This window comes from Eleginops maclovinus, chromosome 9, assembly GCF_036324505.1.
Source record: "Eleginops maclovinus isolate JMC-PN-2008 ecotype Puerto Natales chromosome 9, JC_Emac_rtc_rv5, whole genome shotgun sequence".
NCBI classification, from domain to species: Eukaryota; Metazoa; Chordata; class Actinopteri; order Perciformes; family Eleginopidae; genus Eleginops; species Eleginops maclovinus.
Genome location: NC_086357.1, coordinates 8,956,475 through 8,980,869, shown reverse-complemented (window position 1 = coordinate 8,980,869; position 24,395 = coordinate 8,956,475). Strand labels below are relative to the sequence as shown.

The following is a 24,395-nucleotide window of genomic DNA, read 5'->3' as shown; positions in this document are numbered from 1 at the left end:
CATTCCAGAGCTGTTAGTAAGCACCATAATGTAATAAACCATGTTTATGATTCCAAGTAGTTCTTCCTTATCAGATGAGGAACTGAGTGTCTTTGAAATTTAAAAGTTGACCAAATGTTTGTGTTTGTAGGCTTAATCAGCTACGGTATGTCCTAAAGAGTGTTTTTAATAGAGTTTTCAGGACGTTAAAACTTTCTCAGTCTTTTTCACTTTCACATGCACACCATAATACATGTGCTGTCACATTGCAGTCCAACAGAGGGCAAAGTGCACGCTGCAGTGTGACTGTATGGTTTATCATGCTTTCTTTCTTCCTCCCTCCCCCGTGTCAAGTCTCCACCTTGTTTTCTACACCAGTCAGACTTTCACTCATCAGACGTCAGAAAGCTGTGATTTTCTTGTTCTGTGACACCAGCAAAGGTAAGACCCATTCCTGCAATCTAAAATGTTTATTTATTACTTATTCAGTCAGTTTTATGTGGGACTTCATGTCGTAAACAAACCCTGAAGCTGGTCTCATTGTTATTTTTTACCACCACTTTCAGTTAACAAAAGAACATGCTGATGGATGGTAACTCTCAGGGGGATTAATAATGAAAAGTGCCTCCCTACACATGCACTAAGAGGGAGGGGATTAGCCTACTGACACTATAAGACACTGAGCCGCAGGAGACGTGTTTTCCATGGGATTCACTTTAAGAGGTCATTAAAAGTCTTGTGAAAAACCTTGCCGGCGGGGCTGTGATAATCTGGTTTATTACCAATGCAAATGTCTTGAATTAAGTGACATACATTTGATTCTTCTTAGATGGAGCACTAATTCATTGAGGTATCCTATAACAAGTAGAATAAGATGTACCCTGCTGACCGATTTAAGTGCATGTATTCATTAAGACGTTTGGTAAATCAATAAGGAGTCTCTGTGGGGATCAGATGTATTAACAGGAGATACTTTTACCGCACTTATAAAACGAATTCATGGAAGGAAGGAAGCACTGAGTGGAAAAGGATCTAAATGAAGAAGAACGTGGAAAAAATATTATAGCGGGTCATACGTGTTACTGTCATCTTCAGTTCTGGTATTTAGACACTTTCAATTTCAAAGAATCTGTCAGTTAAATGAACACCAATGGCTCTATTCCTGCTTAAGAATGAAGAGGATGTTATTCCCTGCCGAAAAAAGAGGAAAGAAAGAAACAAAGATGGCTAATCCATTTCAAAATGCCTTCTTTTAAAATGGGAAATAGAGACTATAATTAGATGTGGCAAGTTTAAGCTCAAGGATTTTGCTAAACGGCTATTCCTATAGCAACGTCTGTGTGTATGTGTGTCCGCGCGTGTGTACATGTGCGGTTTAAGTCACTCACTTCCGTTTGTTTTGGTTCCTCAGGCGGAGCGCTGACAAATTTAGATTGCAGCATGTCTAAAAATGTTGAAAAAACAGAGCAGAAATACATAATTGGAGAGTAGTCACTCATTACAAGTGTTTGCCCAGCCCTGTCAACTGTTTCAGCAAGCACACATCAGAAGCCCGAGCACAGGATGAGCGCGTGTTTGGACTGAAAAGCATTTTTTTCACACGTGGCGTGCATCCCACATGTGTACCATTTAAACCACCCTATGGGTAATTGGCACAGATTTAGCTTAAGGACACCCAAAACTGGGGTGGGAAGCTAGTGAAGCATTGGGTGTTTGTGATGAATTTCACTTTGATTTTATTCCAAAACGGAAAAACATAGAATGGAAATGAAAACAAATGTAACTTTATCATTTTCGGTACTTTTCGGTGACTAACGGTACAGTGTAAGCTGTATTTTTAACTTAAAAGTATATTGGGGCAAAACAGAGCTCTTTAATACAAGCCACTTAACTATTTGCTGTAAGCCTTGTTATGAGAATATTTGTTGCATGATCAGTTAAATTAAAGAAAAACATTTCAAGTAAAATAGTTAATTTGTGGATACAGTAAAAACAAAACAAACACAAAGTACATCCAAATTTAAACATCAAAAATGAATACAAATATATCTAAAAAAAAAAACCTGCAATAAAGTATATTCCAATAAATAATTAAAAAATAATAATTAGTGGGCCGCATCGGACTGCTACAAAATAAAATAGATGAGATGAGATGTGACCCTTTATGCTCAATATAACTTGATCATGTGTGATTTCCTTTACAGTTAAAAAAAACAGTGCCCTTAGAATCAAGATTCAAAGGTTTATGTCATAACATATACAAAACTATGGTGTAATTATGTAATGTATAAAAAAACTTAGATCACAAGTTCCTCACAGTGTTATAAGGGGCAGAGAGAGGGGATGATAAACGATCCAATGCTGGATTTCTAACTAGCTCAGTACACAAGCTGCCAGCTCTACCTACTGGGCTATACGGCAGCCTTTCTTTGACCATTTTTACTGATAAATAACTTTTTTCTGTGGAATAGGGATCAACAACTCGTGGGATACTGTGGAGATTTGACCAACTTGTCATTCTTTATTATTCCTGCCAGTAAAAATGGCCATCTATAACACAAATCATACTAGTTTTGGTTCACTAGACTTAATGGACCACTAATATAATGATTATGCTCATATTAAAATAATAATAGTTGGGTTTAAAATGTGGATACAGGGTTGAACCTGAGGTACAGAGTGTGTTCAGTCATACTGCAGTGGGTTATTCCTGCTCTGGTGAAAATGGTTGTATCACTGTTTACTCTGCTGTGGTCACATGGTCAGGGTGAAGGCGAGGTTAACCACAGCTTTTTGTAAATCGTTGGTTGATCTCACTCCCATAGACATGAACTAACATGCATGTCATTGTTGTGGTCCATACGCTAACACAGATCTCAGATACCACAGAGCTGTACACTCCACAGTTTACTGCATTATGTGGTGAGTCAGATTCTTTGTGTCTCTGGACTTATGAGTTTAAGGTTAAAATAAAAGTAACTTAAAGGTACCCTAAATAGAGTGCTACAAGGATGACATTGGGTTCCCACAAAAACAAACCATTTGGAATTTTTCTACTGATTTTGGATTATTATAATAAATAAAAGTAATTGTTTTGAGATAACCTTTTCAAATAAAAACCCTTTGATTTTTGAATTGTAACTGCAAATGAATTAATAAGACAATAAGGTACCGTTGTTATTTAGCCAATTGTTATCAACAACACTGATCAACTTTTTATTCTGTTCTAGTTGCCCTTACAGAGGGTCATATATACACAAATACAAATTATGTAAACGATAATACAAAAAGAAAGAGTAAAAAACGAAGAAAAAATACAGGGAGTCCCTTTTGCTGTAACAAATGCAAATGTCCCCGCTGTGGGATAAAGGATTACTGATTCTGATTCTGATATTGTTGTAACCAAAGCCCTTTTTTCGGCAAAATTCTTCCTGCCACGACAGGAAAAGTTGTTGTTTTATTGCAATTCAAAACATTCAAATTATGTTCTGTACTTATTGCTCTTACTCTTACTATTGCTCTTATGTCTACTCACAGCTAGCAGACACTTAGCTTAGCTTATCACAAATACTGGCAACGGGGAAACAGCAAACCTGTCACACAATTTACACAAAAACAATGTACAATGAAAAAAAAGTTTGATGTTTTTTTAAAGCTTTTATTTTATACATAAAGACAATAACTGACTCGTAAGGCAGTACAGTAAAGATGCTGAACTCTGTTCGTAGTTTAAGCTTTTAGACTCAAACCAGAAGAAACATTTGAAGCCCATAGGAAGAACAAAGCATACAGGAATCAATAAACGTACACCCAACATTATGGTCATGTGAAACATTTCTAAAGAACCTAATCATTCTAAGGGTGGAGTTTTCCGCCCTTGTCAGAATCTGTCATTTTTTGGTTCTTCATCACGGCCCTTCCTGCTGTTAAGGCTGTAAGGCTTAAAGGTTTCCGGGGACTCAGCATATGGCTCAGTTCCACATTTTGTTTTGCAATGACCCCACTTTGTTTAATTTCACATCCTGTAAAAGGATTTTAGTATTATCAGGCTGACCGTGTTTGAACTCATGTATCTGTGTAGGCAGAAGAAAGGACTTGGAGGGCAGCTGATATGACACTTGCTCAATCAAAAATAACCCGCAAACATCTGCTGACCTGCTGGGAAAATTCTCACTTCCCTAAAATGTCCATGACTTTCATTCTCCCACACCCTGCATTTCCTTTCCTGTAGGGCTCCCATGTGACCGAGATCAGTCATGGAGGAACAAAGGCGAATCGATCTGACCTACATCACTGAACGCATCATCACCATCTTCTGCCCCCCTGAATGTCCAGAGGAGATCTACCTGCAGAACCTGCAGGAGATCCTCCTCATGCTGCAGTCCAAGCATGGACACCACTACATGGTGAGAGGAGTGTGGAGGAAATACTCTTTTAAGCAAATGTCCTGCATTTTATGTTTTACTTCAGTAAAGAAACAACAATATTTGTACCATTGATCTATACTAAAAGAGTCAAAATAAAACTACTTATTATACAGAATGGCATATTTCCGAATAATATATAGTACTGGATTATTAGACAGACAGACAGACAGACAGACAGACCGACAGACCGACAGACAGACAGACAGACAGACAGACAGACAGACAGACAGACAGACAGACAGACAGACAGACAGACACTTTATTGAAACCAATTTGGGAAATTATTTTATGGATGCATTATGTACAAATCACTATATTGCAGCTGGTAACAGGCTGGCGTATTTGTTCAAAACATGACATATTGAATGGTAGTTTATTGACAATACATCAACTTTTGATAATATGTTGTAACATTTTAAACCTTTAGCAAATGATAGGCTGGAATGTTTCAAAAGAAGATTGAATGAAATTGAAAAGGCAACTTTTTCAAACATCTGCTTTCTTTAGCTCATCAATCTCTCACAGAAAAATGAAACTCTCACCCAAAGGAATCACAAGGTAATAAAAACACTCAAACGTACCAATTTGAGAGGCTAAAGGTTGCAAGGAAATTTTTCTCACAGTTTTTGGGATTTGTCCGTAAGATTTTAGACACAGGCTGGGTGGATCACCTCGCTCCTGACCTGGATCAGATGTTCAGTGTTTGCTCAACGATGAAGACCTGGCTACAAACACATCCCAAACACGTCCTGGTGTTACACTGCAGGGTAAATGTCACTTACTCCTCTGCAACCATTCATCTATTCACTGTCTGATAGTATTGAAAGTAAACCCGTCCTGATTCTCTGTTGTCCTTTACAGGGAGGTAAAGGCCGGCTTGGAGTTCTAGTGGCTTCCTACATCCACTTCAGCAACATCTCAGCCAGGTAACACTGATGCCATGTGAATTTTAGTGGTAAAAAGTACGCTCAACAAGAATTTATCTGTAGTTTTTGCAAACTAAAAGAAATATGATGACAACTCTGTCAAGAAAACAATGCTAGCAAATCAGACAGTCTGTACTAGCTTAATGCTAATGTCTAAATGCTACTGCTAGCATGCTAACGTTAGCCATTTTCACTTTACCTATGCAAAATGTGCTAAAGATGAGGCTGATGGGAATACCATTATTTTCAGGTATTGGGTCGTTAAGTAAGGAACGTATTTTGATTTTATTTCCAATGATGGTGCTAGAATTAAAAGTCAGAGGATATCCAAAGTTATTATAATTTATCCTGCAGGAACCATGGATGTCTTCACTCAATATCCATCCATTCCATGCATATAATTCTGAGATATTTCGGTCTGTAAAGAAGTGGTGGACAAAAAAATTGTAGTCTGGCTTAAACTTTAAGAAAATAAAGCAGAGCAAGAGACAGATAGTGGCACTTGTAGCATCCTGGGTAAAATATGGGTGATCCACACGTATATCAGATATGGGAATAATTGAAATATGACATTGAAGAAGATCAGTGCCTGTAGGACGAAGGTAAACTCTAGTGGGTCTATGAATTTATGAAACCGTGCATTGGTTACATTCAGAGACATTTAGGTGGCTGATTTCATGCTGCATGATTTCCCCATAGATAACATTTGTTCAAGCTATGTCAACAGATATATTGCAATGCAATTTGGTACCGATATTTCTGGTTCCCAAACAGGGAATCCCAAAGATACTGGTTACTGTTTGACGTGTTGGCAGATCAAAGAGCACTGACAGAACAATAGAGAAACCATTGGTTGATCTAATGCACGTCTCCAGCAGCCAAAGGGCAGGACGGCTGATTAAAGAGACTTTGAACTAGACTGTTATTTGATTTTCGGGCTGGGATCTTGTTGCTGTTGGACACCAGTGCATTAATAGACTCTTAATTTACCTGCATGACAGAATCTTGGCCTAGAAGACACAGCACATTGTAAAGTGTACTTTAAAGCAAACATTCCAACCTTTGAGGTAAATGTGGTTACATATCTTCCTTTTTATGGTTTGATGAAAGCTGTTGAAAGTTTATTGCATCCTCATTTGCACGTCTTACCATAGGATGAAGCGAAAGGTCAGTTAGTGGAAAAATGTGATAAAAAATGAGGAACATCAGGTTGATTTCTGCACAGTTGCAGTGCATGTGCGGATCATGGCTCAGCAGCTGACTCCCTGCTAAGAAATATCAGATTGTGACCATTGTCCCGGATCCTACGCATGCATGCAAAGGTTTGGAAGTTAAAAATAACCTAACAATACAGCATTTCCTCTCTTGGTCTCAAAGCATGCAGATGCAGCTATTCTTGGAATCTGTCTGTGAAAATTCTGCTGCCTTTTCAAAACAATGAAAGGGAATCAAATGTCATTTTGTTAAAAGTGCAACTTAACATTTCACAAGTTCAATGTTTTTTAATAATGTCCCTGTTATTCCTTACACACTACACCAGTTGTTGTGCCCATTTGTATGTTTTTGTTGTTGTTTGTGAGAACTGGGGTATTTAGGTGACCTCACCGGCTATGGGTGTGGGTGATTGAGGCTGTGTGAGCAAACAGTTTTTTACTGAGTAACCATGCACATGCTGTTTTTCTTTGCAAAGCGTAATTGGAGAGCGCGTACGTCTAACTAAAAAGCACAGTACTATCCATCGTGATATTCAGTGGCAATAGTCACCACAACAGTTTTCATATTTCATATCTATCTACTTAAAGGAAACACATACATTTTAGACTTCAAAGGTATTTTCCAAGTTCTAGGAGTTCTACTATGTCACGTATGTAAAGAAAGTGGTATAACACCTTTAAAGCTTGTGTCAATTTAGCCCTTTTCTTTTTTTCCTGGCAGGGCACTGAGGAATTCTAAAATTGAATTCCGAATTAAAATGGCGTTCCCCCGAAAAGTAGTGTAAGACACACAGTGTGGACACTTCCATTAGATATTTAAAATACAATTCCGTGGTTCAGAAAACAAATGAACCACAAGGTCCATTGAGTAGCTTAAAATCCAACCCCCAGTGGGTTGGGCTGCACAAAATGACTTTTTACTGACTGTCCCAATCAAACATTCTGCAAGTTTAGATACTACAACAGGTTAATGTAACCTGAGGAGTGTCACCTGAATCTCCATCTGAATATCTGCCTCTCTCTCAGTGCAGACCTTTCTCTAGACCACTTCGCGATGAGGAGGTTCTACAACGACAAACTGTCCGCTCTGATGAGCCCCTCGCAGAAACGGTAAGAAACAGGAGTGATTGAGCGGGATCACTGCAGGTCAAAGTTTAACTCTGGTTCAAGTCTTAGCCTGCTGTGACGTATGACCTCCGAGAGCAGGGTCACTCACTAATCACCTGATTCATCTTCTTGTGAAGTAGTTACTCACACAAATCTGAAACAAGTGAACCGGCTTGATGAAAAGCAAAGCAGTAATAAGGTTATTTGCGATAAGATAACAATAAGATAAGATAAGATAAGATAAGATGTCCCTTGTCCAGCAGTGGCTTAGTAAGTAGGGGCTTGGACTGGGAACCGTAGGGTCGCCGGTTCAAGTCCCCGAACAGACTTGAAATATGGAAGGTGGACTACTTTGAGAGGTCCCAGTCCCTCCTAGGCCCTGCTGTGGTGCTCTTGAGCAAGGCACCGGACGCCTGCAATCCCCCCTCCCCATTGCTCCCCGTGCGCTGCACAATAGCTGCCCACTGCTCCTAGTACTAGGATGGGTTTAATGCAGAGGACCAATTTCACTGTGTGTGCTCTGCTGTGTGCATGCATGTGACTAATAAAGAGGGTTTCATCCTCCCATTCTATCTATCTATTCTGTCTACCTTTATTAATCCCTGTGGGGAAATTCAACTGTTTATGCAGCAACAGAGAAGAGGAAAAACAGTACAGGTTCACACAGGGAAATTAAACACATATTTAAATTAAAAATTCTATATACAGATAAGTAACACAGTATTGTTAAAAATATACACATGTATGTGTGCAGAAAGAGAGTGCAGGTCAAAGTTATTGTGCAAAAGTGCAGGCTTTATGTGCAGCCCGGGTTATTGTCAGTGGGTCTCATGGTTAACCCCTTGATGGATAGAATCGGAGGATGAAACCCTCTTTATTAGTCACATAGTCCTTGTTGTGCAGCCTGATGGCTACAGGCACAAAGGACTTTCCCAGGCGCTTAGTGCTGTGCCAAGGTGGGATGAGTCTGTGGCTGAACGTACTCCTCATCTTCACTAGCTCTGCATTGAGGGGGTGGGAGGGGTTATCCAGGATACTGTCCAGTTTCCTCCTTGTCCTCTCCTCAGCCACCTCCTCCAGATTGTCCAGTTCAACTCCAACAACAGAGCTAGCCTGTCAGCATCCCTTTTGTTGGTGTTTTCCCCCCAGCACACCACGGCACAGAAGAGCACATTGGCCCCCACAGACTGGTAGAACGTCTGCAGCAGCCTCAGGCACACGTTGAAGGACCTGAGCCTCCTCAGGAAGAACATCTTGCTCTGTCCCTTCCTGAAGAGAGCATCAGTGTTGTCACTCTAGTCCAGTTTATTGTTCAAGTGCACTCCCAGTAACTTGAAGCTGTTCACCACCTCCGCCTCCTACCCCCTGATGGTGATGGGGGTTAGAGACGTCTTCGTGCTCCACCTGAAGTCCACCTCCAGCTCCTTAGTCTTGCTGATGTTGAGCTGGAGGTGATTGTTGTCACAATACACACATTTATACTTTTTCATTTGCTCTCCAGGTATGTGTGGATGCTTGGGAGCACATTAAAGGGAGCACTGAGGATGTGTCCCTCTCCGACTTTCCTCCTGTGTGTTGTTCTTCGCGGTCTGCCCAAAATAAAACCAGATGGAGGTAAGAAGACCCAGGTCTGACTTGAATAACAGTAAGCTAAGTGGATAAATAGCAGTAGCCGGCCATTGCAAAACCCCTCTACAAGGCATCTACTGTATTCTCTTTTCATCTTATTGAGAAGGAAACATGGAAATGAGATGGTTATAATTTAACGCGTCTTCTAAAGTTAAAAACGATTTTGTACTAAATCTTCTTTTCCTAGCATGCTGTCTCTTCCTGAGAGTGTACCAGAGTCTACAAGCTGTTTGCACATCAGCAGTCTAGTAAGTTAATAAATAATATCATGATCTGTAAACATGTTGGGATATTTAGGATAAGAATACAGTGTGTAATGTGTGTTTATATTCATCTCAGTCATGTTAATGCAGCCCAGACAGACCGGCTCTACTTTGTGCTCCAGCCAGCCCAGCTGCTCAAAGGGGATATCATGGTTAGTGATGCTTTACACCATTATCAGTTTTTTGTCGTATTATCTTTTAACTTCTAAATATTTTCCTATTATTTCTCCAAGAGGTTTGTTGAAAGATTTTTTTTTTTTTTTTTTAATCAAATGGTACTAATTCTAGAGGAAAATTTTCAATGAATCCTCCAAATTGAAGCTACGGTAATATTAATTACTTATGTATATATTTTCGGAAACATTATCCGTACATTTTGAATTTGAAGTGTGCCTATGGACAAATTTCACATTTAATTCACTAGTTTGAAGACTCTTAAGATGAAGATAGAAATGAATTTGAATTTATTCATTAAGAAAAACTATTATTATTAGGAAAGTTCTTGGAAATTCTAACAGAAATTATTTCGGAATGTTTGATGTGCAATTACTATTTCTTGTTCAGTAAGGTCTAGATGGAAATGTATAATAATACGACAAAATAAATAACAATATAAAAACCCTAAAACAAATTATATAAAATATATAAACTAGCTCTGATTCATAACAAAATTCATTTGAACCAGCAATTCTCCCTTATTTACACGTGTGTCATCTTTCTGATTTTAGGTGGTTTGTTATGATAAAAACAGCCACTCAGCCAGCAGGCAGGTCGTGTTCCGTCTCCAGTTTCATACGGGCCTTGTGCACGGACACAACCTCACTTTCAGTAAGGCGGACCTCGACTGTGCCAGTGAAGGTATTTATATCCTGCCAACTGTTGTTTCAGTCACTATCACACTCTGATGCAATATCCATCTTAATCAGTAACCGATAAATCCTTCAGTGTTCCTCCAAAGTAAATTTGACCTACTGGCACTGACCCTGAACCCTGTATCAGCTGTTCTGCAGTGCAGGTGTGAACTACAAGGAAATATCTCCAGCTATCTGATTTTTGTGTCAATATTCCAGATCCCCGGTTCCCAGAAGATGGAAAAGTAGAGCTGTTACTTTTTGACAGCCCTGAAAAGATTACAGGTACCCTTTTTCTGAAGCTTCTACATCAATTAACAAAAGGCACTAGCAACATTTACTGAATCAAACTGTATAACAGAAAACAAAACAAAGTATGTGGGAAAAAACGTGACTTATATGTTATTTTAAGTATTTGCAGACTTTGTTTCTTGGTTCTTTGTCTATTGTCAATTCATTCTTCTATTATTAAAAAGATACTAGAAAAAAGTTTTTGGGCACAACATTGTGTTTCAGAAAATGCTGATATTAGCTAGCTAAAGTGTGGTTGTTTAGCAGGTATAATGTTCACCATGTCAGTTTATACTTTTAGCATTTGCTTATAAGCATACATCACAAAGGAGAGCTAAGGCTCTTGGGAATGTTATTAGTTTTGCAGGTATTTAGATTTTTACCTCATGATGGCGCTAAAGGAAAGGGAAGTCATTTTGATGTATCCTCTGGGGACAATAAAAGTGTCAACTGAATAACAGTATATGTCACTAACTCAACAAAGGAAATAGACATATATTTTGACGTTATCCATTAATATCCAGGAGATATTAGAAGAAATTGGATTAAACTTTATTTTTTATTTTCTTCTGCCAATCGTCTGGTGACCCCCTAACTGGAAAGCCCTGCTCACACTGACGCATACAGACACCTGGACTCCTACACACACACACACACACACTCATTCTGACAGGCACAGTATTTGGGCTACAGATGCAGAAAAACTAAGTCTGTGTCAAGCGTCATTGTGTCTCCTAATTGAAGCAGAAGAGACAGACATGACTCCATTTGAAACATTACACCTGCACACACAAACAGCGACACACACTCATTACTCATGAATGAAGCACATATTCATCAAGTTCAACAAACGGTCGCCCAGGTGGGGGCAGTGTTGGACACCGAAAGTCGAAATTGGCCCTCATGTGCACATTCACACTCTTCGTCCCTAAACAGGAAGCAATATGAGAAGTTATCACACACACACATCTGAAAGGAATTCAGATTGGAGATACTGTACAGAGGGCAACACAGGGGGGGGAACCCACACACACACACACACACACACACACACACACACACACACACAGTTAGAAGTAAAGCCCTAATCCGAATTCACAATATTTCAAAAATCAAATTTGAAATAACATCTGGCATCAGCTGTTTTTGTTGTGTGTGTGTGTGTGTGTGTGTGTGTGTGTGTGTGTGTGTGTGTGTGTGTGTGTGTGTGTGTGTGTGTGTGTGTGTGTGTGTGTGTGTCGTTTAACTGACTGCTGACCAGCCTCTTTGTCTGCTGGTCTGTTTGTTATTTCCATGTGCAGGCAGAGAGCTGTGGCACAACGGACACTGTGTGACGGTGGACTATGACACCTTGGACCCTTTGGTCAGACGAGATTCATATCAAAACACGTCTTCTCTTGAAACAGGTGAGATTCACTTCATGTCTTTTGGTCATCAACTTTTATTTCTTCTTCTTGTATCTGTTTCTCTTTGTTACCCTTTCTCTTCCTGATGTTTTTGGATTCCTGTTGTGTCTCTGACTTTATTATTAGACAGGATTTAGGAGCAAAACTATATATTTGAAGACACGGCACTTGTCAGCCCTTCTCTTACATAACGTTGACCTTTATGCTGTTTCCAAGGTGTCCTTAGGAGAACAGAATGCCAATGTTTAGTTGTGACTTTTAAAAGACAAAACAATGTTTATGTAAGATTTGGTCTCCAGCAACTACTGACTCAAATATCTGGCGGCAAAATTCTCCACTATGGGGATGCTGCTTGCCGTTATTATTAGAAGAAAATCAATGATATCCCTTTCAAGCACTCGTTTTGTAGTAAAGGGTAGAGAAAGCATTGACATAGTTCTTCAAAGGTCCTCTAACCAACTGTTTTCGATGAATGGATCAAAAGAATGCTGGATCTCAGTGCTGAACCCAAACAATTATTATCTGCTCTGGAGCTCTACTAAGATTTCTGCCTTTTTTAGCTCATAGTTTTAGTTTAGGTGCACATTTTACATTTGCTTCAGTCTAACTGATTCCAAACAGCTCTTTTCAGCTAACAAGTTACACCGACGATAATCAAAAATCAACGAAAGACTCTAGGACATCATACATTGACTGCTTCTTGGATCATTACTGTAATGTAACCGTAAGTCCTCTTTCAATGGAAGTTTGCCTGCTACTATTATCTGGCCATGCTTTGCAATATCAATGGGGACAAAAATGGCGATCATCCTGCTATATAGATTTGAATGGGGATGTCCATTCTACTTAAAAATAAGAGGGAAATTTGGGCTTACATTCATCAGGTGGACACCAACACCAGTAGATGAATATGGACTTAAGCAGCTGTTTGCTAACATGTTTGCCATAAGAACTTTAAAAGAAGTGAGTTTGTTTTAGCTTGTTGGCCTACTGTCCAAAATAAATCAGCCAGAACAGATCTTCACAGAGACTAGATCTGCATCCCCCTGTAGGTGCAGATCCAGTCTATGAGAAAAGTTCTGTTTAGACTCCGGCCCTCGCTGTGGTCAGTGCTGTGGGTATTTGTCTGATCATCAGACTGACAGCTTACAACTGCTGCGGTCACAACGATATTCCTGGGAATGGGCGTAACAACAACCCTCCAGACAGCAGCCAGACCTGACCCGTGGATTTGGAGGACCGTTTGTCAAAGAGTTTCCATTTAGTCAGAACAACCATTCACACACAGAAAAACACAAACACAACAACACACATCCAGACAGCTGAAACAATCACTTAACCGGCGGTTAAGGTTTCAGTTCCAGCTGTTTTATGCTGTTGCTAAATCTGCTCTGCCAGCCATGTAATTTAGCTGGACCTATCACTGGGGCAGAAATGCGGAAAAGTGGCATGTAAACGCACATTTACACAGAACGCAAACACACATGGCCATTACGCTTAACCGCCAGCACACACGCATGCACATGAGCATAATGAGGGTGCCAGCCAGTAAGCAACGCAGCCAGTCACAAGAATGTTGTTTTCAACCACAGGTGGTTCTACTCTCAACCCACTCCACTTCTTCTATCACTCCATCTCCTTTTCCATGCTTCCTCTTATCTGGTCTCCTTGTTTTCTAGCTGAAGCGTGTCGCTCTCAGGTTCAAGTTGCAGGTTGCAATTTGTACAATATGTCCCCATCCCCCTTCTGCACACAAGTTTCTCCAGAGTCCGCCCCCATGTTTACATTCCTCTCTCTGTATTTGGCCAGCTCAAGGTCTTTGTGCTTTGTTTCTTTACTTGAAAGTGCATCATGTGCAAACTGTTCCACCTGTGAGTGTGCATGCATGCAGTCTAGTGAATGATCCATCCAACAGTTTTCCTACTGCCTTCACCCCCCTCAGACATAAACACGCATGAGTACACACTCTCTGCACAGTGTTGCCTGTACCTGTGTCAGCCGGGACAGGATGCAGGGGGGTAAGAAAGAGGAGGAGGGATGAGTGGTTCTGTAGTGACGGACGGGGAAGGCGGGGATTCGTAGGGCACAAGGAATGACATGAGAGGGGAAAGAGAGAGTAGGAGGTGGGGGGGATGCAGGGGGGCTGTTAGCACCTTCAGAGAAAGAATGTTCTTTGCTTGTCTTCCTGTGGCAGCCTGAGAGGACGACAGCAGAGAGCTACTTCCAACCAAGCCGGTCTGAAGCTTTTTCAGCGTCCCTTTCTCTTTCTGTCTGGCGCCTCATCCTTTTCATTCTGTCCCCGTCCTTGCACCCCTCTTTCCTTTCCGCTTGTCATCTGTTTCTCTTTTCCTCTTTCTCTGACTCCGACGGGAGGCTTCAGCAAGCACTTGCATCCTGTTTCTAGTCCGCAGTGGGAACAGTGAAAGTTAACTCCTGACTGCTGGTGAGTAAGTAAGCTGCTTTTTGATGCTAGTTTAGCATTTAGAGTATTTTTTTTTACAGAAGTGTTTTATTGTATTGTTAAAGTTATACAGTGAAGATCGGTGTGTGAACGTACAGTACTACTATCTGTATGTGTGTTGGTGTGTGTGAGACCTAGCAGACCAGCTGTGAGGGTTTACCATGCATGTCTGGTATTTGAGTTTTATTGCCTCTCTGGACTTAAGAGGCTGTGCTCATACAGCTCTGGTATGCACTGTATGTATTGTTGCAATCACTGTACGAGTCTTATCTCATCTTAATGTAACAACCCGTATCAGAAGAGATCTTGTTTAGTTTTAGTATGCTTCCGTTTGCTAAGCCTTAGGGGTGCAACAGACGATCATTTTTTTTTTTGGATGCATCCATTGATCTACAAATTTCAGTTTATGGAAACAAAATGTAAAATCCAAATATAGTTAGTTTACTGTCATATTTTACCAAAAAACAGAAAATCCTAACAATTATTTGGCTTTTTTTTATTGTAACGATGAAACCATTATCATAATAATTTTGATAAACATCTGTGATTTTGGATTAATTAATCAGGATTCTCATAGCTACTTAAACATTGGATTCAAAGACTTTCCATATTCAATTCCCAGAAATTGAAGGATTTTTTTAATATTTACCTTTTCATAATTTGAATGTGTTGGTTCCTGACCCCTTATGAAGAGGGCTTAATAAATCAATACAAAGTACAGAGAGTTTAAATATCTCTAACACAATGTGGGTTAGTGTGTATGTTTGTGTGTGTGCATCTGACCTCAGGTACACGTCTATGACAGACATGGCCTTTGCGTGACACACACACGTACACAAGTGACACACGTATGCATCCGACAGCCCACACAAAGAGGCTCTGTGTTATCTGCATGGAGATTGTCTGGAGTGATGACTGGGGTCCAACAGGTGGTGTGTGTCTGTGTGTGTTTTAGTCACAGTGAATCAGATACAGGTTTATGGAGTCATACATGTATATTTACAGTAGTAAGAATATCCTCAATACAAAGGTGTTCTTTCTGCTTGCGTTAAAATCTTAAAGTTAACCTTTGATTCAATACCTCAAATCTCTGTGAACAGTGTCCATATTGGTGAAGAGGACTTAAAACAAAATGTTTCCTCACATTGCTTTCAGTTTTTTTCACATCAATACGCTTTTTGATTAAAAAAACTATTGCCTAACATACAACAAAAATAAATTCCAATTTCATAAATTAAAGGTGGAGGGAATATGGAAAAATGTGAATCCTCACCATTGCTCTTAAAGGCCTACTGAAGTGCAGCACTACCCACCACGCAGTCTAATAGTGAACATACTGCTGAAAAACATATATCATTGCAACCTATGTCATTGCGGTCGAATTAACGGAGTAATTAATCATTTAAAATTGCGCGCCAGGAAATCCCTGAAAACGTTCTTGTTTGAGACCCTTGGGGGCGGAGCTCCGTCGTGAAGTCACGTTAACCACAAGTGTGGCGTCCATTGTTGCCGGTGTGTTTCATTGTGTTTTGCTTTGTCAATCCTAGGCTAAAATGACGAAAATCGCGAATGGGAAGCGATGCATTGCGGCCTTCTGCAGCAACGCCAACTAGGACGGAGTGTCATTGTTTACATTCCCGAAAGATGACAGTCTGGCCAGAGCTTGGAACTTTGTACTATGAACTGTGAAATAGCAGGGCCGGGGCAGCTTTTTAATGGATCTCTTGTGTGCAGTGAGTCAGTGGCCACCTGTAATGTTACGTACATTGACTTTTGTATTGGTCATTGACATTATTATTACTATTTGTTAATAAATTGACTCTTTTCAGTTTCACAATGCCAATGGCACGATTGTCAACTGGTTGTGCATTATCATGGGTCCCAAAGGGTATAACAACTTAGCAATACGTAGGCTACTTGATTGGTTTAAACAACGTTTCTACACACAATGCTGTTTAGGCGCTGTATGTCGCCCCGGGCAGGCTGCAGTGCTTAGGACTCTAGCGCTATATGACGCCCAGTGCTGGGAGGCAGTTTAGAATCTTGGCGACAGATGTCGCCCAAGGCAGTAGACGTGTTAAGGAAAACAATAACAATAACAGGCCAGGGTCAAAAGGAATACTAATTACCAATCTGTATTTTGTAGGCGATCAATATCGTGGTCTATCCCTCCACCGGCTCCGTCGTCCTCACCACTGTCACTGTCACTCCCAGCGTCTGACACGGCTGGCTCAAACATATATGGTTGGACTTTCATCGTGTTCAGCACCAACAGAAACAGACGAATTTTCGCTGAAATCACTCTCACTAGTACTGCTAGCCATGGTTGCAACACCGGTACAGTTACACGTGACGTCACGCGAAAGTCGTCTACTACTTCCGGTACAGGCAGACTGTTTTCACAAGGTCCTCGCCGGCTGATAAAAAATGTTTTTTCTGGTCAATTATTCTGCTTGTACATGCTCCCCAAAAATACAAGAATTTCACCAAACGATCAAGTAATTTACATAGAACTGAACTGCTATCCCCATTTAAGTAAAAAAAACAAAAAACGTTTCAGTAGGCCTTTAAATATAAATGTTTTTATTCATTTAAATAGAATATCTCTGGGACTTTTTTGTTCTATTACTTTTTTTAGACCTCTCGATTTTTTGATTAATAGAAAACATGATTGATAATGAAATCTACTTTATAAAGAAAGTTATGTAAAGCCCTTATTTTGAATACCTTAAGTAACAAAAGTACATGCCATTTTTCTTAATTACTTTTGAAATGGCGGCTTTTCGTCTGTTATTTGTAGTCCATTTATCACGTCCTCTTTAGTTCTGACACCAATCCAACCCATGCTTCAACAGGTCACACTTGCATCTGTTTTCACTCTTCTGTCAACACATAAATCTTCTTCTGACCTTTTTGTTTTTGTCTTCACAGCCGCACCTCATGTCCTGGACCCTGGAGTGAAGAAGAGTATAGAGGAAGGTGCTTCGTTCCACCTGATAGCCAACAACCCCAGCTGGAACGACCGTGCTCCATCTGCCAGCAGCGACTCAGGCCTCTCTGTAGCCTCACAGGGGTGGGCCGCAGTTGGACAGAGGAGAGGGGCTGCACGGGAGAAGGGCACCCAGGCGGTGAGGCTGTTCCCTGGGGTGGACTTTGAAATTGCTCAGCCTCTTCTGGAGGTCATGACAGAGCTTGCTGCTTCAGGTCGAGGGGAGATGACCGGAGATGATTCTGGAATGGAACACACTATCAATGGAGGGGCTTCATCCAGCGAGAGGGAAACGGATATATTAGATGATGAGGACGAAGTTGACGGTGAGGCAGCTCCTGCTTCAGATGTGCCGAGCTCAAGCAGCATCTGCTCCCTCTCCTCGGAGAACCTGCCAGAGTCTGAGACATCAGCCCACACAGAGTACTCCACACACTCCTGGGTTCGGCAGCAGCAGATGGTTGACGTTGTCCCCGATACTTACCTTCAAGTTGATGGGGGCGAGAGGTTAAACAGGTTGAGGAAAGAGAGGCCTCCACCTTTAGTAGTTCCTAGAACACCACCTCGAGGACTTAGCAGCAGGGAAGCAGTACAGAAAGGACTGGACGAGGACGGCACACATAACATCCAAGACGTTACACACAACATACAGTCGGTCAACACCACACAGGGTTCGTCTTGCCAAGAAGAGGATTTGTCTTCATTAACCACGGACATTGATGAGTCCATAGAACAGCTGAACCAGCTGATTTTGGATTTGGACCCCACTTTTGTTCCTGTTCCTACCAGCTGTGCCCCCCTGTCCCGATCAGCCTCCCTCCACACCAACGGCCTCAGCCACAAGGGAAATACCAATATGTCAGGTGAGATATTTAGAATAATTTAAAACAATCTCATAAAATCTCAAAACGGTCCTGCTAATCGCAATGTTGGTGGTATTTGAAGATTTGTACATTGTTCATGGTTCCCAGAGGATGAATCCTACCAACTTTGGAGATCCTCCTTTTCTAAGAGTGCTAAGATGAGTTTGTGGTTTTCACTGAAATTTCTCAACAGCTATTAGATGTATTGCCATGGCATTTTGTACAGACATGGTCCAATACTTTGGTTTGTGACGTTTGTGAACACCTGCAAAACTAATGTCATTCCCATCAGCCTCAGCTGCACTTTTCTAAGAGCTTATTTGCAAATGTTAGCATGCTAACGTCCAAAACTGAGAGCTAACAATTTACCTGCTAAATCTGCTGTGCCTAAAAACACTTAAAGAGCTGCTCATATGTGTGTGGATTCGTATGAGATGGATATTGCAAGCCATTTAACGTTTTTTTTTGCACAAAATACAGCTGTCATTAAAAATGTATGTTTTTTGGGTAAACTATCCATTTACTTTGGTCAATTGTAAGAGTACCTTTACATAGCTCTACTTCACAGAGGCACAAAAAGTCCACTGTGACTTTTTGCCTGGATGAAATGCCACACTTAAGAAAATACATGTGTGCCAAAAAGGTGGTGGGCAGATGCAGCTCTGAGGTTGGACTTGTTATATTGTGGAGCTTGGTTCAGCTGGCATAAACAGAGAACCATTTATAACCAGGGACCGAAGGACTGAAGGACTGCCTGATTGTGGAAATCTCCACCTGAGAGAGAGGAATATATGTGTGTGGGTGTGTGTGGGTGTTGCAGAAGGAGTGTTTGTTAGTGTACATGGAGTTGGCTAAAAGAGTGGAAGCTTTTCATTAAAGAGGTAGTGGATATTCCTACGATGTAACCAGTGTAGGACCTGTGTTTAGCATACAATCTGTTTTTAGCTTGAATGAAAATATACAGAAGTGGAAGAAAAGGTTACATGAGTGGAAGTGACCGATCTGATCTCTCACTACAGTAAAGCTCAGAAGGAATTATGCAATCAAAACATAATCCACTGACATAATTATATAATTTATGGTTTTGCAAGCAGCTGAACAGGGTTAATATTCATTACTTCTTATCAAGAGAGCAGGATATGATAATAATCAAAAAGTCTCTCAACAGCCCATAATAGGAAAGAGCTCAAAGGTTTGGAAGCTTTAGATCTGACACCAAATGCGTCATTTCTGATTTAACTAAAAGAACAATATAAAAAAAGGAAGTTGAAAAAGTTAAAGTTGAACTGTGTTCATTTGTTAATGGTTAAATACATGGCAGTAGGTTTAGGGGTGAACCAAATGATACAATGTGGAAAATGCCGCCGGTTGGTACGATGACACATATTTGTAGCATAGATAAGATAGACTTACAGAGAAGACTTTATCTTTACCAGTTTTGGAATTTAACCTAGTGACCATTCAGACCTCTACAGAATTCTCACCACTATGCCCACTTAAGCAATTCAGGCATTGTGTAATTGGTTTATGACATTCAGATATCTTTACAATACAGGCTACAATACAATCAGATGTTACGCAGATTACATTTTTAGTTTTTTTTAATCGGCACTGCCTGTTTTTCTTGTATGGCAACAGTTGTAATATAAAAAGAGCCAAAAGATTTCCATTGCCTATATTTTCTTTTACTAGCTGACTGGAATAGATAGATGGAAAGATACTCTGATAAAGTGTATTCATGATTTCCCTCCAAACAATGTTTGACTTGGACTTCAGATGTTTGGCTTAGAAACAATCTGATATCCAACCTGATTCCACAAGTATCCTTTGGCCAAATATGAGGTGCAGCCAATCATGTTGTGTAAAAAGGAAAGGTTGTTTTTGCAAATGATGACTTGTTTTGGACTGGAAGTGAGAAATGTAGGGACTTGATTCTGATATTTTTAGATTCTGGTAGACATTTCACAGTGGTTAGGCTTGATTTTCAGACCCATGTGTGTCTACGTTGCCTCTTCACTATTTTCTTCTCCCCCCTGCTGGGACTCATGACAGGTTTACTCCCTTTCATATCCACTGGGACGAGGAAAACACACATTTCTGTTGCAACCTCCACACTTGATTCATTTTCTCTTTGAGGACTGCGGGTCATAGGTGTTCAGGTGATGTCATCACTTCACAGCTCTTTATGTACAGAGCAGCTGTTCCACCAAAGCTAACCTCGGAGTGGCCTGATGGTTCACGTGGGAGCTCCTGAAAAGTCAAGAGAGGCTTTGACAGCTCCTAATTCACGATTATCAGGTCCCTGCTGTGGATACCTTTGACCCAAGGCAATGTGCCTTGCAGGGTTACACTACGACTGACGTTTAACCTTTGACCCTGTCTTTTTGTACATTGTCAGGTCAATGAGAGGTGCTTCCCCTTAATCATGGAATTTCTGCACAGGAAATGGAAAATGTGTGTTTGTGTGTAAGTAGGTCATCGAGTTTGTCAGGGGGATATTTCCCAGGGGTACATTTGAAGCAGAAAGAAACCAATATTTCACCGCTTAGTTACTGTGTAGAGGTGTCCATGTGTTTTTCAAAGCAATGTTTTGAGGCAGGAGCTCGTAAGCGATCAGGAATGCTTTTGAAGTTTGACACAACACTTTGCTCTCTGGTGTGTTTGCATCATGCCATCCTTCTCCCTCTCATCATCTTTGGAAGTGCAGTCTTCAAAAGAGAGGAGCCTCCTCATGAATACAGCCAGTATCAAATGCTACTTGACACTGTGAAGATAAAAACTCTGTAGAAGAGCACTCAGCGGGTCATCTGGTGTAAAAGAGGTACTGGATTAGTTTCAGTTGGACAGGCAGAGATGAGATGATGGACGCTCACAATGAAAGCTGAGCTCACAGTGTTCCACGTTGGGGTTTACAGCATATGTAGAGTATCATATGCAAACAGGTCAATCTCTATCTTGACACATGTCAGACTGTGGTTATGCAGTGGCAATACAGTAAAATAGAACAATATTCACAATGAATTTGTTTGTTTTAGCAAAGAACACGAGATAAAAAGACTATTACAAGTCTATTATGAAATTGACATGACTATCGTTAGTTCCTATACATATTACAAAATGCAAAATCAGCCCCTTTGGTCAAAGAAATATCCCCCAACCTGGCTCAATCCAAGAACAACACAACTGCTACAACCCATTAGCATGTTTACTGTTTGCTAATAAAGGTGAAATAATAAAGGAAACACACGGTTTATTTACTATTTTTGCCACGCTTCCCTTTTCCGCAGAGTTTTAACGATGTCGTCTTGCCTTGTTATCTCTAGAAACAGATATCTGCACATACATGCAGTATCTTCAGGCAGTGGGACGAGATTGTGTTATTCTAAGCGATCAGGTTTTTGAGTTATAGTCCGTTTGTCATGGGAATAATCACAAATGAGTTGGCTTTGAGTCCAGGTAAACAATCCGCTTGGAGAGCAAAAGAGGCCGATTATAACTATCATTTCAGTGATTCAACTCAAACTGAAGGTCTAGTTTACTACATTTGATGTTTTATTTATGCATTTTCAAAGAAAAAAACTGTAATATAACCAAACATTTCAAAAAGGATTCCCTCAATTTGGTTATAAATGAATCTGTTATTTAATCCGCTGACATGTTGTCCAATTTGGATGCGTTAGGGAAAAACAATCTTTTTTAAACCAGTTAGATAAAACTAAAATGAGTGCATGATGTTCCACCATCTGGTCAAAGTGAAGTCTTGTTTAGTCACACAGCGTCAGCCCTGATGACAGGAGCTACACGCCACTGACGAAGACCCTGAAAGAGACAAAACACGCTTGCATGAACCACTGTCATCACCTTTTATCTGGTCCTACCATAATTACTATCTAATGTTATGTGTTTCTTTTACAAGTAGAGACATAGCTGCTTGTTGGTAGATAGAAACTGTAGATATAAAGTGACACATGACTGAGTTTGATTCTATGGTTGATCACAATCTGTCTGTCTGTCTGGCTCTCCTCCCACGCCTTTTCTCCCCTACCCTCACCCTTCTCTTATCTCAGGGTGGAAGCAGCAGATGCAGGTCAGTGATGTGACGGACTACGCTGGTCTCCAGAGCCCAGGATGGAGGGGTGGTCAGAGCTTCAGAGGATCCCCAGCCTACTACAGTCCCCCTTTCTCACCATCTCAGGTAAACACAGATTCCCGGTTCATCTGAACTTCACCCACACTAAGGTGCATCCAGAACAATTGGTTTGAATAAGAAACAATGTGAAAGGGGTTGCTGTCAGTTGGCTGTCCGGAGTACAATTTCACTTTTCTTGTTTAATTTGCACTGCTCATAGTGTGGTTTAGCGACAGTCACAGTTACAGACTAGCTGGTGAACATAGTGAACATTTTAGATGCTGAACAGCCAGATACCTCCCTCATGAGTTGGTGAAAACCAAAAACAAATTACGCCCTGATTAAATAGCATCAAATAGCTGCAAACTAACTGTTCTTCCGTCATTTACAAGGGCAACCCATGTTTAACTTCTTTGTCTTACTGATTCTGTGCCATCTAATGTACCAACCAAGCATCTTCATTTTAGATTAGATGTGTTTAAAGACACCATACTTTCTTTTTGGCTTTCTTTACATTTAGTAAGAATATCAGAATATTTGACGTGGTGTTGTATTGCATTTTATTTTGACAGTTTAAGACTTGTCAACGGCTCTGATTATAACACACTGTTTTGGGTTCAATGAACCATCTCACAAAACATTTGATTATACATTTATTTTTTATGTGTTACAGAATTACACGTCAGAAAAATGATAACACATAGTTCACTTTAAGATCAGTTAAAATGTCACTTTTGAGATTATGTAAATGTTATCTGCATCACTGTACTGTAGATGTTCCTTTTGTACCTCCCTCCCTTTCTCTCTCTGTCTCACTTTTCGTTTTTCTTTTTTTTGGAGGTTTCTTGCACTCTTATGGCTGGGTGGCATGAATGGCCCAACTGTTTACACCAAAACACAGCCTGTAGCCACACAGATCACAAGACTGATGTCTGCTGGTGTGTGTGTGTGTGTGTGTGTGTGTGTGTGTGTGTGTGTGTGTGTGTGTGTGTGTGTGTGTGTGTGTGTGTGTGTGTGTGTGTGTGTGTGTGTGTGTGTGTGTGTGTGTGTGTGTTTGTGTGTGTTACTGTGTGTGTGTGTGTGTGTGTGTGTGTGCTTGTTACCCTATAATACTTAAACAAACAACAACATGTTATTGAGTTTTTCCCCTAATTTTTTTCTAACATCTTTCATTCTTTTTTGGAAGCATGGGCATCTCAACAAAACCAACAGCATGGACTATCGGGGACATACAGACAGCTCTGACATTGTCTCACCTACTCCGGGCTTCCCAGTGTCTCCTCCGACACCCTATGGTAAGAGATAAGGTCCAAATGGACGCTTTTTGATGTGGGTGGGTCTGCATTCTGGAATCTTATCAGCGTCTTCCTTCTTGTCCCAGTGAAACATTTCTCAGAGGTTTCCCAACTCAGGACTGGCGACCAGTGGGACCAACACAGCTGGACACAAGGTACACTTTCACAAAAGTGTGTGTGTGTGGCCATATATGTGTATATGTGACTGGCATTAGAGTGTAAAGCCAAACACTTGTTCTAATGATTGCTGCTGGACAGGGTTCAAGGGCTGGCTAGAATGTCCTCCTGGCACTATATACCCAAAACACACACACACACACACACACACACACACACACACACACACACACACACACACACACACACACACACACACACACACACACACACACACACACACACACACACACACCTGGCCTGTCCTTTGTTGCTATTGGCTGGATATGTGGGTATGGCTCTGTTTGTGGTAGGTCATGTTTGTCTCGAGGAAGACGAATGGCTTATTTATTATTTTTAGGTTTAATGTAGAAAGCGTTTGGAGGACTTGATCAAATGGATTGGGATA

At 40.6% G+C, this 24,395-nt stretch overlaps 1 protein-coding gene across 3 annotated transcripts in view; it reads left to right on the top strand.

Moving 5' to 3' along the window:
* The first annotated feature begins 354 nt into the window (after positions 1–354).
* Positions 355–24,395, top strand: part of tns3.2 (tensin 3, tandem duplicate 2) — a 45,837-nt gene continuing 21,796 nt past the window's right edge. For 2 of the 3 annotated variants that reach the window (XM_063891192.1, XM_063891191.1), the window contains exons 1-16: positions 355–420; positions 4,211–4,385; positions 4,914–4,964; positions 5,051–5,173; positions 5,268–5,332; positions 7,573–7,656; positions 9,155–9,267; positions 9,470–9,530; positions 9,622–9,697; positions 10,274–10,403; positions 10,616–10,681; positions 11,989–12,093; positions 17,486–18,406; positions 22,474–22,601; positions 23,722–23,830; positions 23,917–23,985. In XM_063891192.1, the coding sequence (XP_063747262.1) occupies positions 4,236–4,385; positions 4,914–4,964; positions 5,051–5,173; positions 5,268–5,332; positions 7,573–7,656; positions 9,155–9,267; positions 9,470–9,530; positions 9,622–9,697; positions 10,274–10,403; positions 10,616–10,681; positions 11,989–12,093; positions 17,486–18,406; positions 22,474–22,601; positions 23,722–23,830; positions 23,917–23,985 (2,251 nt within the window). In that variant the 5' untranslated portion in view covers positions 355–420; positions 4,211–4,235. Of the gene's footprint in view, positions 421–4,210; positions 4,386–4,913; positions 4,965–5,050; positions 5,174–5,267; positions 5,333–7,572; positions 7,657–9,154; positions 9,268–9,469; positions 9,531–9,621; positions 9,698–10,273; positions 10,404–10,615; positions 10,682–11,988; positions 12,094–17,485; positions 18,407–22,473; positions 22,602–23,721; positions 23,831–23,916; positions 23,986–24,395 lie in introns of those variants that run through there. The other variant, XM_063891193.1, reaches the window with a different exon arrangement.